Below are 19906 nucleotides of genomic sequence, written 5' to 3'. Positions count from 1 at the left end.
AATAATACCTACACTTGTGGCTCAGCAGTAAAGAATCCACCTGCAATACAGATTCTGGAGATGCACATTTGATCTCTGGGTTGGGAAAATCCCACGGAGGAGGAAATGGCAACCCACTCCTGTAATCTCGCTGGGAAAATCCTATGGACAGAGGAGTCTAGCCAGTGGGCAACAGTCCCTGGGGTCACAAAAGAGTCAGAACTGACTGAGCATGCATGCGCACACACAAACAAAAGCAAAAACAGTGGGGATTAAGAGAAATACCTGGATTTTAGACATATTCAGGGGGGAAAAAATCTCTAGGTCTTAAATATAAATTGAATGTAGAGAATGAAGGAGTTCCCATTTACAGAAAAGGGCAGAAAAAAAAATACTGTTTTGCATACACACCGAGGAAACCAGAATTGAAAGAGACGCGTGTACCCCAATGTTCATCGCAGCACTGTTTATAATAGCCAGGACATGGAAGCAACCTAGATGTCCATCAGCAGATGAATGGATAAGACAGCTGTGGTACATATACACAATGGAGTATTACTCAGCCATTAAAAAGAATACATTTGAATCAGTTCTAATGAGGTGGATGAAACTGGAGCCTATTATACAGAGTGAAGTAAGCCAGAAAGAAAAACACCAATACAGTATACTAACACATATATATGGAATTTAAAAGATGGTAACGATAACCCTGTATGTGAGACAGCAAAAGAGACACAGATGTATAGAACAGTCTTTTGGACTCTGTGGGAGAGGGAGAGGATGGGTTGATTTGGGAGAATGGCATTGAAACATGTATAATATCATATAAGAAATGAATCACCAGTTCAGGTTCAATGCAGGATACAGGACGCTTGGGGCTGGTGCACTGGGATGACACAGAGGGATGGTATGGGGAGGGAGGTGGGAGAGGGGTTCAGGATGGGGAACATGTGTATACCCGTGGTGGATTCATGTTGATGTATGGCAAAACCAATACAATATTGTAAAGTAATTAACCTCCAATTAAAATAAATAAATTAAATAAATTTTTTAAAAAAGAAAATGCTGAGTTTGGCTCATGGAATAAATAACAAAAAAAGGTGTTCAGTAGGCACCTGAAGTTAGTAGGCAGCTAAAGAAGTCTGGAGCTGAAGTGATCTAATCATCCAAGAAAACCATACTAAGAGAAAGAAAAGTGAACCAGGTCCTGAATCACTGAAGACAGCAGGGACTTGGAAGGGAAACCACAGAGGTAACAAAGAATATTTAGAAAGGGACAGAAAAAACAGAAAGATTGTAGGAAAGCTAAGGAAACATAATTTCAGAAGTGATCTACTGTGTTAACGATCAAATCTGAAAAGCTACGTTTTAAAATTACAGGCAACTGCAATCAAAGCTCCATCAGTGACATGATGAAGGCAAGATTATAATACAATGAGGTGAGAAACAATGGGAAGAGAAGGAGCCAAGACAAGAATGGTAACCTGCCATAATTAAAAGCTTATTGTTAAAAAGATCAGATATAAGGTGGTAGTTAAAATTGTGCACTGGGTAATCAAGAGTTTCCCCCATCCCAACACATTTACAGGTAAAAGAAAGATGCCAAAATAAAACAGAAAGTTAAAGATAGATAGATGAAAGTTAAGAATCAATATGGGAAATAGATGGGGAAACAGTAGAAACACTGTCAGACTTTATTTTGGGGGGCTCCAAAATCACTGCAGATGGTGACTGCAGCCATGAAATTAAAAGCTTACTCCTTGGAAGGAAAGTTATGATCAACCTAGATAGCATATTGAAAAGCAGAGACATTACTTTGCCAACAAAGATCTGTCTACTCAAGGCTATGGTTTTTCCAGTAGTCATGTATGGATGTGAAAGTTGGACTGTGAAGAAAGCTGAGCACCAAAGAATTGATGCTTTTGAACTGTGGTGTTGGAGACTTTTGATAGTCCCTTGGACTGCAAGGAGGTCCAACCAGTCCATCCTAAAGGAGATCAAGTCCCGGGTGTTCATTGGAAGGACTGATGCTAAAGCTGAAACTCCAATACTTTGGCCACCTCATGCAAAGATCTGACTCACTGGAAAAGACCCTGATGCTGGGAGGGATTGGGGGCAGGAGGAGGAGGGGACGACAGAGGATGAGATGGCTGGATGGCATCACCGACTCCATGCATGTGAGTTTGAGTAAACTCTGGGAGTCGGTGATGGACAGGGAGGCCTGGCATGCTGCAATTCGTGGGGTCGCAAAGAGTCGGACATGACTGAGCGACTGAACTGAACTGAACTGAAGAAGCAATAGCTATGGTTCAAAATCCAGGAGTACATTTCTTAGCTCTGGTATGTGGTTTACATTTTGAAATTTATGTTATGGTTATGTTTAGATTTCAAAATTTATGTTATGGCATTCTGTAATATTAAATTGTATATTATGATCTATTTATTTCTTCTCTGGTCATCCTGTTTTCCTGAGGCTGACGAAGATCAAAATATTTTCATTATGACCACTTACTTTCCCAGAATTCCACACTGTGTACCACAGTCACATAAATGTTTAATGCTTTCTGAATGAGCAATAAGTGATGAATATGTGAGTGGGTGAACAGTTGCCCATCCCACTGAGAGGTGGGCAAAGAGAGAAGAAATCAATGAAAACACTACAAAACACAGACACGGAAAATCAAAAACCTTTAGTCTATTGCTAAGGCTTTTAGTCATTTCCCAGAAATTTAGTCACAGGAGTGGAGAGATACATAACACAGACTGCACTAGTGGTAATGGTAGCAACTCTTCCACCTACTAAATGTCTGACATTAAGCAGTTTCTTTCAGCCTCGGGTGTGATGGATACAGTATATAATGTAAGGTAATATACTGCACAAACTGCAGAGATATACATATGTTCAGAACTGGGATGCTTATAAGTTTATCTAAAACAATACTTGTTCTTCATATTTAAAAAAAGCTGACTCCAGGAAAATATTTCCAAAGGCTATACAGTTGTCATTAAAACAAACAACAAAGTACTCATATGACTTAAAAGATTTATAAAACAAATATCTTAATAGATAACTTCAGTTCTTGCCTGACCAGAAAAAAAGATTAAGATGTTATATGGACTTTTCCCTGACACTGTCATAACTAAAATCAACTAACTGTATGAAGTAAGATTTAAGATACATTTATATGGAAAATGGTATAATACTTCAAATGATCAAATTTAGAAGTCCCATTGAATATTCATTAATACCCAAGTAAGAGACTCTTTATTACCAACCTTAGTTCCTTTCATTAAGTTATGAATAGGCTGAAGAAGAGCCTCAATCACAGTGTTGTTATATAAGCATTCAATTGCACATTCTTTCTGATCACAGAGTATACACAGAACTTCAGTTGCCATACTTGCAGGAGAATAATCCTCTGATAAAGAAGAAGTATTTTTTGAAAATTTAATAAGACATTACTTACATCTTTTGTTTCTGTGCTAGCTATTGCTTGTTTCAAAAAGCTCATCAAGGTTAATTAAAGAGTTTAAAAATCATACAATTCAATGCTCAGAGGATGATTTATTACCAAATTATGACCTGAAACTTGAGAATATTTGCTTAATGTATCTTCAAGTTAATGAAAGCAAATGACATTATAAACACCAAAAGACATCATTAGATCATTTGCTGTTTGACATTAAAGCTCTGCTTGATAGTGAGGATGTGGTTTGAAGCAAATTCACAACTTCTCCCCTCCTGGCAAACACCTTTCTGATTGCATTCACTTTTCTCCTTTTTCTTAAAAAAAGAAGAAAGTATATTCAGGTGTCAAGCCTGGGAGTAAACTAGAATCATTAAAAAATATAAAACACGGCCAAAAAGAAAGCAGAGGAGAAACTGTAATGGAAACTAGCATATTTCTTGTGTTAGTATAAAACCAATGAAATAAACGAACATTTTTAAGACTTTTAAAAATATATATATATTCAGCAAGACACAGATATAAATAAATATAATATAGAGAACAGTCCCAAAATTAATGTGGTATTTTTAGTTTCATAAATTAACATTTGCAGACATTTGCCTCCTAATATACTAAACAAAACAGTGTTTTACATGAAGAAATTAGGGAACCAAAAGTTAGTAATGTAAGGTTTTCCTGGTAATATACAACATAAAAACACTAAAGTTCTTAATTTATACTCTAATATTCCATACTCCATAAATTCACTAAGCAAATACTTGACAGGACCAATGTAATTTATTATGAATAATGCTTTCTTAATGAAATCTCTTTACCAAATGAGGTCTGTGAAAACATCCAGAAAATAGAATATTTTTCCATGGTTTCTGTTTCTCTATTTATAATAGAAGCAGATTACCTAAATGACCAGGTGATGTCATCTTTGGACAAGTTGGTGAATGATAGATAAGTTGGGTAAACAGAACCAGAAGATCTGTAAGGGATACCGAATCTTCAAAAAGGAAGAAAAAGAACATCATTTTCTAGCATATGTTTACAAGTTAGAAAATTTTAAACTAATCATCCATCCTCCTAATCTGAGTTTTCATAGAGACTATGGTACAATTAGGAAAAAAGGGTCTATAATACAAGATTATATCCAGAAGAATAAACTAGACATAGTTGTCTAAAGATCACAGCTAATTTTTAGCCGAATCAGAACAAGGACTGCTAGTTCTGAATCCAGACTTGAATCATCCAATATATCTAGGATTTTAAAAGGCAGAGAAAAAAAAATAAGGAAACATTAAAGACAGGGGAAATAGAATTATACAAGTAGGAAGAAGTACATACTGGGAGAAAAAAAAAATAACAACACTTTACATAAGCCTGTCAGCAGACTGAAAGGTATCTTGCTCAGTATCCTAGGAGAGACCAAGCCAAATCTCTAAACTAAAAACTCATAGCACAAATTTTATCATACCTGAATATATTCATATCTCCTAATTGCACTTACCTTTTCTAGTCTTTAACTTTACAGGAAATAGCTTTCGGCCTTGTGTATAGATCAGTAATCTTCCCAAAAGGCTCAGTGAGTGAATGAAATAAATGTATTGTAATTCTTGTCCTGAGTAGTAGAAAGTTTTCTGCTTAATCCCTTAAAAGAAAAACAATTACATTTGTTTTAATGCTATTATATTTCATAGTACCTGTTTTTATTTCTCTCTGAACATTAAACAAGGTTGCAGTCTATAATGGAGACACTTGGTATAAATTTCTTTAAAAATCCCTTACTGTTTCCCAAGATACTTTAATACACTTAAATCTGAAGAAAAGCATTCATTATAAAATTTATCAAACCTCAGAAAAGTATAATAGGCATACAGTGATCATTCTAAAACAAATACCATAAGATTGTTAGTTATCTGTCATTATAAAGAGACTGAATTAAGGAAGGAAGGAACTCAATATAAAACATTATTACTGCATAATTCTACCAATTAAAGGCCAGTAGCACAATCATATTTGTAACCATGTTTGCAGATGAAATTAGAATTGTTAAAATAAAGGCACCTTCTAACATATATCATTTATTCACTCATTCATCCATACATTCGAGATCTACTGAGTACCTGTTTTATGTAAGACCTTGAACTATTTGCTGGTGTCAAAAACCAAGAAGAGTGAAACCAGGCTTCCAGTGGCAAACAGCCTGATTGAACAGAGCACGGGGAGGATAAGTAGGAGAAACAAATGGCTAGCGGACAGCAGCAACATATCAGGACTTAGCTGCAGAAAGAGTATGGGCTTTATTATAGAGGCAACTGTGATGGTACTAAAGGGTTTCAAGCAGAAAAGTAATCAAATATGCTTGTGGAAAACTGACTGATGGCAACATGGAAAGGTGAATGGAAGAAGGTCAAGGCTTAAAGTAACACTCATTAGGAAAATCACGAACAAAAGCATCCATTAGAAAAAAGAATGGAGAAGATGAGACAAAAAATAAAATGTTGAAGGAAATAAAATCAATGTGCCTTAGCTAGAATTACATGCATACCATGAAAAGATTTTTAAAAATTCTCAAGTTTCTGAGTACATAGTAAATTCTTCTTCTATTTAATTCTGAAGAAAAAATGTTTAGAAAGATAATAATGATTTCAGTCCTTGATATTTTAATATTGACGTTCCCAAGGATCTTCCAAATAGAATACTAAGTATGAGTGCATTGGTCTGGGACTCAGGAAAGGAATACAGACTTAAACATTTAAGGGTGATCATTTATATATAAAAATATGTAATACTTGAAACCATGAGAGTGAACAGGCTCCCTCAAGAGACAACAGATAGACTAAGCTGAAAAAAAACAAAGCAAAGAGCAAAACTTTTTTAAGTACAGACATAAAAAGAACCTTTCAAGTGACTAAGAAAAACATGTTAGATGAGAATGAAGAAATCTAAGAAAGAATGGTATAAGGAAGATGAAGGAAAGAGTCAAGAGAGGCAAATGCTGTGAAATGAGGGCAAGAAAGAAGAGAAAGTTAATGGGAAGACCAAGGAGCAGCAGAAATAAAAGTATCATTTCCATGGTTGAGAAGTGAATAGGAGATAAAGAAATGGGGCCTGGGTATATATTCAATAGTTAGAAGGCGTTTACTCTTAAGGAAAGCAAAGAGAAGTAAGGTACATATGAAATTGCTCAGTTTTTTATATGAAAAATATGAGCAGGTTTAGAGAATGCAAGGAAAGGTACCAACAGAAAGGAAGACAACAAATGAAGCAATGGTTCTTAAAAAAAACAAAACAAAACAAAACACCAGATAGGAACAGAATCAAGAGCAGACAAGTAGTTCAATCTAGAACAGAAGGATTACCTCTTCATTCTAACTGTGAGAAAAGGAACATTGATAAGGGCACATAAATATGCATCTGCATGCATAAATGCAGAGGTGACCTAGAGTAGAAGAACTGTAGGCAGGAAACTCTGAAAGAGAAGAAGGCAAAAATTTTGAAAGAAATGTTGAAAGACTGCAATAAAGCACCCTGAAGTCTTCACTAGACAGGGAAAAAACCAAGGTAGTGAAGGGCTGGGAGAGGGGTAGGGAAAAAAAGCTAGATACAACATTTTAATATTAATTAGAAAAATTTATGAATTTACAGATTATATACACACACACACACAGGCTTCACTGGCAGCTCAGACATTAAAGAATATGCCTGCACCCTCCTCCCTTCTCCCTCCCCATACCATCCCTCTGGGTCGTCCCAGTGCACAAGCCCCAAGCATCCAGTATTGTGCATCGAACCTGGACTGGCAACTCGTTTCATATATGATATTATACATGTTTCAATGCCATTATCCCAAATCTTCCCACCCTCTCCCTCTCCAACAGAGTCCATAAGACTGATCTATACATCAGTGTCTCTTTTGCTGTCTCATACCAGGAGACCTGGGTTTGATCCCTGGGTTGGTAATATCTCCTGGAGAAGGGAATGGCTACCCACTCCAGTATTCTTGCCTGGAGAATTCCATCGACAGAGGAGCCTGGTGCAATGGCACCCCACTCCAGTACTCTTGCCTGGAAAATCCCATGGACGGAGGAGCCTGGTAGGCTGCAGTCCATGGGGTTGCTAGGAGTTGCACACGACTGAGCAGCTTCACTTTCACTTTTCACTTTCATGCATTGGAGGAGGAAACGGCAACCCACTCCAGTGTTCTTGCCTGGAGAATCCCAGGGGGGGAGCCTGGTGGGTTGCCATCTCTGGGGTCGCACAGAGTCGGACACGACTGAAGTGACTTAGCAGCAGCAGGAGCCTGGTGGGCTACAGTCCATGCGGTCGCAAAGAGTCAGACATGACCGAGTGACTAACACTTTTACTCTCATATGCATATAAACTTATTTATCTTTGTCTTCTCTCAAAGTTCTGGCTTCTTTCTGTACTTTCTCCTTTACTACAAAACACTTATATTTTGAAACCTGTTAATAATTGGTCTTTGGTCATTTTTCTTGAGTAAAGAATTTATTCAGGGATAAATAAAATTATAAGATATCTTCATATTCTCAAAGAACTTAATATTTCCCTAAAGAAGTGACGTAGAATGATAAGATATCAAATTCACATACAAAGCTGTATGAAGTCAGCAAGAATAATAAAAATTCACCTAAGGCAAAGGCGCCTTCTTGAAAAACTCAAAGTTTACTCTTTCACAATAAGATTTGTATCAGTGTAGGGATTATGGATAGTGGCAGCAGGAGTAGGAATAACCAAAGTGTAGGCACTGGTATGCCTTCTAAGAGAGGTTTCACTTCTATCAATAACTAGATATGAGATTAGATAGATACATAAGGGCCAGACTATGAAACATTTAGAATATTTTAGTTCAGACTGAGGATAAGCAGAGAAGAATCATAAAATGGGGCAAAGTGTTCAATAATAAAACAGTATTCCATAGAAATTTTCCTCCCACTAAAATGCACCTGATACACTTTCATTCTTTCTTCCTCTAGTGTACTACTGCAGTGTAACTCACGAGGACATACACCGTGTTATGAGCTGAAAAACTGCAGACTGTATGAATCGCTATGATAACTTCAAATGTAGATCTGCTACAAAAGGTCATATTATGCTGTATCTTAAATCTGTGGAAAGTATCTTGTATTAGCAAAAGCAATCTAATTTATTATGATATTAAAAAATAAATTACAAAGCTATTTATTAATAAAATTTACCATTTTTTAAAATGTAACAAAATATAATACTTACCACAAGACTTTGAATGTCCCAAAACTTCATCACCTTTCATGGTTTCACACAACTCAAAGTACTGAACACACTGCTGAACTGCTGTAGTTATCTAATAAAATAACAGCTTATTAATCCTAAAATTTTAAGCACACAAGTCCATGTATTAAAGAAGTTAGTCAAGACTGTAAAATATGTTGGGAAAATATCTAAGAAAAATATTCATAAAATTTAGAATAGCACCTTTCCACTGAAGCTCAGTCTCTGCAGTTACATTTTAACTACGGCTTCATTCCAGGAAACATGGAAAATATTTGTAGACCAGTAAATATACTATTGTTATAATGTTAGTATTAAGACAAAAATGCAAATGTATTTTACATTTTATAGTGAAAGATGAAAAAATTCTGGTCATGACTTTAAAAATTCTCTTGTCAATATCCCCAATTTCCTTGCCTTAAGAGTCTTTTCTTCCTACTTAGCCAGTAAAACGTGACCTGTATCTAGCTTTCATTTCCATCTTAGATACCAGAATTGCTAAAAGCTGATAAAGAAAATTCTCAATACAAAGAACAGTCATAAAAAAATGATCTCCAATTTCTGTACCCAGCGATTCTCTGATAGTCTTGATTCTACCTCCTTTTCCCACTCTCCTCAAGCAAAGATTTCAAATCTTTTTCCTTTCCTCTATACCTACATACTTCCTGTAGATACCGTCTCATTCTGCTCTCAAACAGAGGTCACCCATGAGTTAAGGAGCAATAATTGCTAGATGTAGTAATAAAGAGGGTTTTGTTGATCTTCAAAAGATCAATTTCAAGGGACCTTGGGGAACAGAACTAACTATAAGGAAAGGGAATAGGAACTGAAAAATTAAAGGCAGATAGTGTAATTTTCATTTTCAAGAAGGTTGGCCATGAAAGAAAAAAAGGGTCAAACATAGGGGTGAGGTCTTAGGTCAAGAATGAATTCTTCAGGTTGAAAGGATATGGTCTTGCTTAAGTAGAAAGGAAGTTAAGAGTATATAGAAGAGAAAGGATAATTGATAGATTAGTGTCTAAGAGCAGGAGCAGCTAGGACCTAAGGGAAAGGAAAGGTTAAGCTTCAGATGGGAAAATGAAGGCGGCTGTGTGGACAGAGATGAGTTCATAATGATGGAATCAAGGAATTGATAGATTTCCTAGTCTCATTCATTCTTATGGCCTTATTTCATGTAGAAGAATTAGCATGGCAGAATTACCATCATTAAGAATGGCCCGCCTACAAGACTGGACCTTGACCATCATCTGGAAACTTGGATTTCAGGACTTTTCCTACCATTCTAAAAATGGTACCTCAACAAACAACGTGGTTTTTATGCTGAACGTCTGTGTTCCTTCTGGGTGTGTGGAATCCCTGGTATGTAGTAGGCAGAAGGTGCGAACACGATTAATCCCTGACTTGAAAATGGGCACTAAATCTCTAATAAATTTCTCTGGTAGACAACATGTCACATGAGCTGTCATAATTTGACACTGGAGAAATTAAGATGAGTCCTGTGTGACTCTGCTGGGAAAAAAGACTCTTAGAAGTTCATGCCTGGTATCTTCTCCAGTGTGCCTTATCCTTAAACCAGTTCTGTTTTGCATCTTTTTTTTTGGTAAGAAACCATAGCTGGGAGTACAACTACATGCTGAGTGCTAGAATTTCTCCCAGCAAATCATCAAATCTAGGGATAGGCTTTGGGAACCCCCTTCCATATCTATGTCTAAATCAACCTTTAGGATCTAGATTAATAAAATGAAATCTCCCCACCAGGAAATCTGGATCTCAAACTTGATACGACCAAATCTACCAAATCTAAAGTCATAACCTTTTCCAAAATCCTGTTTTCTTCCTACTGTGTTACTTATATCAATGAATGACAAATATTCAAATGAGTAAGTCCTGACCCAAAGTATGAGTCACTAAGTCATGTCTGACTCTTTGTGACCCCCATGGACTGTAGCTCACAAGGCTCCTCTATCCAGAGAATTCTCCAGGCAAGAATACTGGAGAGGGTAGCCATTTCCTTCTCCAGGGGAACTTCTTGACCCATGGATCGAACCTGAGTCTCCTGCTTGCAGGTGGATTCTTTACCACTGAGACACCAGGGAAACTCAAGTCCTTACCAAACCCCATTCAAAAAGTCAAGTCCTCTAAAACTTATATTCAAAATATAGTACTCCTAAGTCCATCCATTTATCCCAATTCACTGTCATAGCCTTAATTCATGTTTTTACCATCTTTTCCCTCTTAGGAGAGATGTATTGAAGTAAAAACTATTTCCACCTACACCTTCAGCCCATTTTCCAAATTTTCCAAAGCCCTAATATAATGTTACTTCAGTACATGAAAATCTATCAGTGTATTACTAAATCTCCAGAATAAAGGTCAATCACCTAAATTTAACAATAAGAACTTTCTAATGACCTAACATTAGTTTTATTCCTATTACCCTCCAGATGACCCTCTCCCAAGACACACACACATGCACAGAGAAATACATCTACCTGTGTAAAAAGTCAGTCACCAAAAGCCAATTCAACAGTTATCTGACTAGTCAAATAACCAATTCATTAAAAGCAAATCCACCAAAAATCTCACCTATCAGTGCACATCAATTAATTCTGAAACACATTCAAAGCTGAAATGTACAACAAACTCATTTTTATCTGCAAAAGGGAAAAGGCTGTAGATTCCCTTCAAGTAGGTCTTATTTATTCTTCATGAAATTATGAGACCTTATCCTGCCTCATACATGATGAAACAAGCTAAGGTCAACTGACACAGACCCAATCTAAAGTACCTAAAAATTTTTCAAAAAACATCATCCACTTAATACTAGTTTTAAGGGAACTGGTTTTCGGGAAATTTCTCTAATACTAACTCACACATCTCTTAGCAATCTATGTCCAGCCATATTAAGTACGCGCAGTTTCCAAGTGTACTATGTATTTTCCAATCCCTAAAGCCTTTAAAACATGCTATTCCATGGCCCTGAAATATTTTCCCACCACTACACTAACCATCTTCCCTCCTTTCCAGAATAACACCTATTCATTAATTTTAAAAATTCCCCACAATCCTTGGAAATGAGTTATGGTTCTAAGGATAAAAGCCAGAACAACCATACTTTTATATAACCATGGTTAACAGGTATCTAGAACAAATTTAAAATCTTGTAAATCATTGTATGTCAACAGATCTCAATGAACTTTACTTCTGAAAACCAACCAATCAGTAGCCCCTTTCTTCTAAAAGTCAGCCAACAACAGACATGCTCTGGGAAATTTACTGTTGGCTTGAACTCAGTTATCACCTCTAAAAGCCCATCAGACCAGTTCCAAGTTTTCCCCAAAATCCTGTATTAACATCTGCCTTGCCTAATTAAGTAAGCAACAAATACAGTTTGATGCATTGTTTCAGATACTGAACAGTGCTCTTAAACTTCAACATTTCTGGAGCTTCCATGGAGATTACCTTGAGGACTCTCAATTGGCATCATTTCCATGGGGTCGTCAAAGAAAAGCGTCTACTGGGGCCATAAATCCCAAGCTTTGATAATCCTTCAGATTTGCCACCACTCGGGTCTGTGTCAACGATGATCTAAGATTCATCTTGCTTTATTGAGTTCTCATTGCTAGATTTTATTATCCTTGGATTTATTATGAAACAGCTCTTTGTACAAAGAAGCCTTTTTGTTTTGGAGGAGCACCACTGGGTCATTAGTTCTATTATTGTTCTATTATTAACATGCCTATTCTTTTGTGATCATTTTGCTTTTGTCGTTATTTGCACAGACTCTGAACTCCTGTTTTGTTTTGGGTTAGCTTGCATCTACTGAATATATAAAAGAATGCTCAGAAGAAGGCATAGTCCAAGAAGTCTCTAATCCAGTCAATTCGATCCAAACCAGCCCTGAGATGAGTGGCTACCAGCAATAAACTCATTTAAAGGAAACTGGTCATATTGCCTTGGGACTTCTACAAAAATTTCATGGCTACACTCCCTGACTTGTCAATTCTTGAAAAAAAGGGAATCAATGATTATTCTGTCACCAATCACACAGCCCTTCCCTCACTTCTGCTTAGTCAGAACCTGAAACACCATTCATAAGCACACACTTTTGCCCAAAAGTATAGTGATTTGTTTCATGTTTATCAGGAATTTGTCTAGGATGCAGCCTCCACTTGATAGAAATACTTCTGAGATGAAATTATATTAAAATCCTAATTCTCCAAAAACTGCCATTACGGGGAAATTTTGATATGACAAACATAGTTAAAACAGGCTCTAAAGAATTAGAAGACAAATGAACAAACAGCTTCTCTGTGAACTCAAAGCACTATCTCCAAATAATCTCTCTCAGATATTCTTTAGCTCACTTCCACTCAAATCTTCAAAAACTCATTCTTCCTTGCACTCATTTCTACTCATCTTTATTTTCACTACCCACTTAAACTTACTTCTGTTCCTTCTAACTCTTTCCCTCACTTCTTACATGTTTTATCTTTGGTTTGAGAAGAGTAACAATCACTGAAAAAGGCACATCTCAGAAGACGAACAACTACAAGACATAATATCCCCTTTAAATTGCAGGAGCAGAAACCAAATATATAGTAGGTAAATTTAAATACTAAAGAGTCAAGTTGAGGGTTTAAAAAATCAGTATTCTAAACTTTCAGTTCAGTTCAGTCGCTCGGTCGTGTCCCACTCTTTGCGATCCCATGGATTGCAGCACACCAGGTCTCCATGTCCATCACCAACTCCCAGAGTTCACTCAAACTCATGTCCATTGAGTCGGTGATGCCATCCAGCCATCTCATCCTCTGTTGTCCCCTTCTCCTCCTGCCTTCAATGTTTCCAACATCAGTGTCTTTTCTAATGAATCAGTTCTTCACATCAAGTGGCCAAAGTACTGGAGTTTCAGCTGCAGCATCAGTTCTTCCAATGAACATTCAGGACTGATTTCCTTTAGGATGGACTGCTTGGATCTCCTTGCAGTGCAAGGGACTCTCAAGAGTCTTCTCTAACACCACAGTTCAAAAGCATCAATTCTTCGGTGCTCAGCCTTCTTCACAGTCCAACTCTCACATCCATACATGACCAATGGAAAAACCACAGCCTTGATTAGATGGACCTTTGTTGGCAAAGTAATGTCTCTGCTTTTTAATATGCTGTCTAGGTTGGTCATAACTTTTCTTCCAAGGAGCAAGTGTCTTTTAATTTCATGGCTGTAGTCACCATTTACAGTGATCTTGGAGCCCCAAAAAATAAAGTCTGCTACTGTTACCACTGTTTTTCCCCATCTATTTCCCATGAAGTGATGGGACCAGATGCCATGATCTTAGTTCTCTGAATGTTGAGCTTTAAGCCAACTTTTTCACTTTCCTGTTTCACTTTCATCAAGAAGACCTTTAGTTCTTCTTCACTTTTTGCCGTAAGGGTGGTGTCATCTCATATCTGAGGTTATTGATCTTTCTCCCAGCAGTCTTCATTCCAGCTTATGCTTCACCCACCTCAGCGTGTCTCATGATATATTCTGCATAAGTTAAATGAGCAGGGTGACAATATACAGCCTTGACGTACTCTTTACTGATTTGGAACCAGTCTGTTGTTCCATGTCCAGTTCTAACTGTTGCTTCCTGACCTGCAAACAGGTTTCTCAAGAGGCAGGTCAGGCGGTCTGGTATTCCCCTCTCTTTCAGAATTTTCCAGAGTTTATTGCGATCCACACAGTCAAAGGCTTTGGCGTAGTCAATAAAGCAGAAATTCTAAACCTTACAAAAGATATATTTGCTGTAAAATTCAGGATTTTATTTCATACTTATTCTCCTGCAGTAGGAAATATATACTAGCCAGTTCACTTAACTATTAATCCCTAAGATTGGGGCAGGGTGGGTGGGGGCAGAGAGGAGGAGTGGAGTGGTGGTGGTATGAAAACAGGAAGGCAGAAAAAAACAGACAAAATTTTGAATAACCTAGCTGTCAATATTTTTTTTAGCAACCTGAAGAGGGCAAGGAAAATAGGAAATGTACTACATAAGGCCATCTCAGAAGCCATTCTCTTAAGGGTAAACTGGACAAAAGATTCCAATTGTTAAAAGATTAAATATCTGTGCTGATAGCCAAAATGCTTTTCAGCTAGTTCATAAAAACAAAGTTCTTAACTTCCTCAGATATGGCTTTAAAAAAACTGGCAACAATACATGAATGATTTGTCGCCCAGTGCTACCTATTGAATCTTCCCCTATGGCTCAGCCATAGAGAATCCACCTGCAATGCAGGAGACACAGGCGACGCATGTTCAACCCCTGGTGGGGAAGATCCCCTGGAGGAGGGCATAGCAACCTACTCCAGTATTCTTGCCAGGAGAATCCCATGGACAGAGGAGACTGGCGGGCTACAGTCCATAGTGTCGCAAAGAGTCAGAAACTACGGAAGTGACTGAGCATGCAGGCACATTATCTATTGAAAATGTCACACATTTCACAAACAAACTGCACAGAGTAGCTACTAACACATATTAGTTTAAAATTTAATTAAAATATCAAAAATTTAGTCTCTTAGTTTCCCTAATCACATTAAGTTTTCAGTGGATATATATAGCTAATAGCTGCCTCCCTGGACAATGCCACTGTTTCATTGTTGTACAAAATATCATCAGACAGCACCTATCAGAAGTTAGAGGACATGCTTTAGCAGATACTCATATCACGCTGCTATGCCTGAAGTCCTTTCACAAGGATCTCTTATAAAACAAAAGACAAATCCATGAGCGATTCAAATTTCCCACTACTACTGCTGTTTAGTCTCTTAAGCTGTGTCCAGCTCTTTGCATCCCCATGGACTGTAGTCCACCAGGATCCTCTGTCCATGGTATTCCCCAGGCAAGAATGCTGGGGCGAGTTGCCATTTCCTTCTCCAGGGGATCTTCCCAACTCAGGGATCTAGCTTGTGTCTCCTTCATTGGCAGGTGGATTCTTTACCACTGAGACACCTGGGAAACGTGTGTGTGTGTGTGTGTGTGTGTACACACATGTACGTACACCCATAGATACAACCATAAAAAAAATATCTTTTAGTATTTTGGTAAATTTAGGAAAACTTTAAGAGAAAATTAGATTTAGGATGAAATCTCATGCAAGATGCAAGTTTGGTTCATTATGTATGTGAGATAAAATATCTGAACATGTTGGTAGAATATTGAAGCTGGTAATATTTGTGGGCTAAGAACTGACTATAGTATAATTCACTTTTCAAATAAGGAACATATTTTAAGAGTTAACCTAAAAGAAACATTTGAAATACTTCCACCAAGGCCTTTCTGACAGCAAGAGTGAGATATCTGTATGTCAAATCATGCAAGGAAAAAATTCATTCCTGTTTTTTCTTCTTTCTCTATTCTAGCAAGATCACTTTATGCTCATGTGGCAGCAACAAATTTCCATTAAAAATGGGAATGAGAGAGAAATACAGAAAGACTTTCAGTTTCTCTAAGGATTTTTAAATACCTATTACCTCTGCAAATAAATTCCCATTCTAATAGTCAATATGTCCATCTTCTCCTTTCTGAATCCCAATTCTTTTAATTCTCAAACAGAAAACAATTATTGTTCTCCTTTCTTCAATTTATGTCCTATTACAGTATTCTTAAAATTCACAATCCTAGGAATCTTTCTCTTCACTTCTCTTCTCAAGATTTTACTTAAGTCCATAAAACATATTTATTATCTGAAAGTCATATAATCTTAATTTCATAATTTTCGTATTTGTCAATTATTCGCTAGACTTGCTGAATTCATTCCTTTCAGTGCTCTAACACGTTGTTCTACCAATAGCAATAAAAGCTGAGAATTTTACTAATATATTTTACAGTATTAGTTTGAATTTACCCACTCCAGAGTTCTTGCCTGGAGAATCCCAGGGACGGGGGAGCCCGGTGGGCTGCCGTCTCTGGGGTCGCATAGAGTCGGACACGACTGAAGCGACTTAGCAGCAGCAGCAGTTTGTATTTAGTACAACTTGAATCAATATGTGTGAATACAAAAGCACTTACCATTCTGAGTTTTTTAAAGCAACTTTCAGTCAAAAGCATGGGTAAATTTCGTAGAATGAAATTGGGGGGGAACGCTACAAACACCTGCTCTGAATTAAACCATATGATAAGACTTAATGGCTTATCCCAAAGTAGCTTGTTAGCAGCTCAATTTATTAATACTATGAAGTTATATACTTCCTAACTCTTATCTTGACTGCATTTTAAGTCTCTACTTTTATCCTTTTATGTTTCACAGAATGGTAGTTTAAAAGTCACATAAAATGGGGATTACTTCATTATCCAACATTAATTATCACTCAACTTTGCACATTCAAGTTATTACATCATATATCTTCTTGTGATATTATTTCTCAAGATAAGAACAAAACATAGACTTACCAGAGATTTATATTTCTTTTCGAGAAGTCTTAGTACTGCAGTTCTGCTATAATATGCATGCTAAAATTAGGAGGAAAATGACATTTAATATTCAGGCTATACCATTCAAAATCTATTTTTCCTGCACCATTTCTTTCTAATAACATAAATTACAGAATAACTTAGTTTAAATTATTGTAATCAAAGCAAAACAGGTTTTTCTAAGTACAATGATTTATAAGCATAGCAATCACAAGAATGCAAATCATATTAAAAACTGGAGCATTTACTAATAGACCAGTATCCCTGATCTATCCAGGCACAGATTCTATTCTTCAGTTGTGTCCAGTTACCACACTAAGTTATTTTAAAACCAAAAAATATGCCCGACTACCAGTTTATGACAGAGCCTAAAGGGAAGATTAAGAAATGAGGGGAGAACTCGCAACTCTCACAACAAGGAGGGAGCTGTAATGTTTACATACACAGAAGTATGCCTAGGTTGAAATGCTCTCAAGGGACAGTATCTTAATCATTCCCTGCCAACCATATTTTAAAACCAATTCAAAGTGCCAAAAAAAACTCTCCTTAGAACTAAACAAAAATGAGATTAAAATATGTTTTTTATGCATTGTACAAAAGGGAAATTTTACATAAATATTACTTAGGTTCAATATCATTAGCCTTTAATGTAGTTTTTCATTTTACTTTAAAAAATAATATTCTGTAAAAGCTATCAGAACTTCTGGGGAATAGAATTTAATCAAATGAGGTTTGCATTAATTGAGAGCTAATCAAAACCCTTGGTTTTTTGGGGGCTTCCCTTGTGGCTCAGTTGGTAAAGAATCCACCTGCAATGAAGGAGACCTGGATTCAGCCCCTGGATTGGGAAGATTCCCTGGAGAAGGGAAAGGCTACCCATTCCAGTATTCCTGCCTGGAGAATTCCATGGACTGTATAGATCATGGGGTCGCAAAGAGTTGTACGCGACTGAGTGACTTTCACTCTCACTTTCTGTGTTTTAACCCTTGTAGCTTAAAATGTTTAAAAAAAATCATTAATCCATTTTTCAGGTTTAGTAAGAGAAATATGCTGCCTTACCATTAAACTATTGACCATGTTCTGAAAAGAAAGGCTCATAGTACATCCCTTAGACCATAGTTCACATACCACAACCCTCAGGTCAAAGTTAGCTGCCTCCTGATATTTGGTGAACAATGTTTTATCTATAGATGCTTCTGGGCTATGGCAGAGAACTGATTAGTTGCATCAGAGACAGGCCAGTCTACAAAGCCAGAAATATTTACTGACTGGCTCTTAACATAAAGTATGACAACTTCTGCCTTAGAGGAGTGAAGAATGTGATAAATTTTAGTAATACTAGAACTATTTCTAATGGGAGCTATTTAATAATTTTCTGTTGGTTGGTTTTCCTGTGATGTGTCTCATTCTCTTTAGAATTAAGTGCTGACAATAAAAATGTTAAGTGAAAAAAGTTAATTATAAGCACTTAGAATATGATGTGTTAAAATTAATCTGTTTAGGTCTTTTTAAAGCATACAACTACATAAAATATAATCTCAATAGTTGTTAGGCCCATGTATAGAATTAGAGATATTTAATTTTGTTTGTGTTTTTACATATTTTGCATATGTTCTATAATAGTGGTATAATTTGATAATCAAAAAAAGAAAAAGGTCAAATATCAGATTGAGGAACAAAGTTTCAGTTTCGGTTCAGTTCAGTTCAGTTGCTCGGTCATGTCCAACTCTTTGCAACCCTATGGACTGCAGCAGGCCAGGCTTCCCTATCCATCACCAACTCCTGGAGCCTACTCAAACTCCTGTCCATCGAGTCAGTGATACCATCCAACAATCTCATCCTTTGTCGTCCCCTTCTCCTCCTGCTTTCAATCTTTTCCAGCATCAGGGTCTTTTTCTAATGAGTCAATTCTTCACATCAGGTGGCCAAAATATTGGAGCTTCAGCTTCAGCATCAGTCCTTCCAATGAATATTCAGGATTGATTTCCTTTAGGATGGACTGCTTGGATCTCCCTGCTATTTGAGGGACTCTCAAAAGTCTTCTCCAACACCACAGTTCAAAAGCATCAATTCTATGGTGCTCAACTTTCTTTAACTCCACCTCTCACATTCATACATGACTACTGGAAAAACCACAGCTTTCACTAGAAGGACCTTTGTTAGCAAAGTAATATCTCTGCTTTTTAATATGCTATCTAGGTTGGGCATAACTTTTCTTCCAAGGAGCAAGCATCTTTTAATTTCATGCTGCAGTCACAATCTGCAGTGATTTTTGGAGGCCAAAACAATACTCTGTCACTGTTTTCATTGTCTCCCCATCTTTTTGCCATGAGGAACAAAGAGTTAAGACTAAATTAAGTTGAGCAAGAATTTACCAAACATATACTATATAGAGGTCAGGTAAATGTTAAGCACCAAACAGATGCTTTGGTTAACCGGGCATTATCATACAGTTGATATGATAATGCAAACCATTCAATTTCACAGTAATCCAAGTCTATGCCCCGAACAGTAATGCTGAAGAAGCTTAAATTGAAGGGTTCTATGAAGACCTACAAAACCTTCTAGAACTAACATCCAAAAATGAGGTTCTTTTCATTATAGGGGACTGGAATGCAAAAGTAGTAAGCTAAGAGATACCTAGAGTAACAGGCAAATTTGGCCTTGGAGTACAGAATGAAGCAGGGCAAAGGCTAATAGAGTTTTGCCAAGAGAACACACTGGTCATAGCAAACGCCATCTTCCAACAACACAG

At 36.9% G+C, this 19906-nt stretch overlaps 1 protein-coding gene across 1 annotated transcript in view; it reads right to left on the bottom strand.

Moving 5' to 3' along the window:
- The window catches only part of TBC1D32 (TBC1 domain family member 32), a 215902-nt gene that overhangs the window by 158570 nt on the left and 37426 nt on the right, over nt 1-19906 (bottom strand). Inside the window, exons 11-15 of the mRNA XM_070376353.1 lie at nt 17131-17190; nt 8691-8781; nt 4945-5085; nt 4348-4440; nt 3256-3398 (exon numbers count right to left, since the gene is read on the bottom strand). Of these exons, the coding sequence (XP_070232454.1) occupies nt 3256-3398; nt 4348-4440; nt 4945-5085; nt 8691-8781; nt 17131-17190 (528 nt within the window). The remainder of the gene's footprint in view (nt 1-3255; nt 3399-4347; nt 4441-4944; nt 5086-8690; nt 8782-17130; nt 17191-19906) is intronic.

Source organism: Bos mutus, chromosome 9 (assembly GCF_027580195.1).
Source record: "Bos mutus isolate GX-2022 chromosome 9, NWIPB_WYAK_1.1, whole genome shotgun sequence".
NCBI lineage: Eukaryota > Metazoa > Chordata > Mammalia > Artiodactyla > Bovidae > Bos > Bos mutus.
This window is presented reverse-complemented; position numbering and strand designations above follow the sequence as displayed.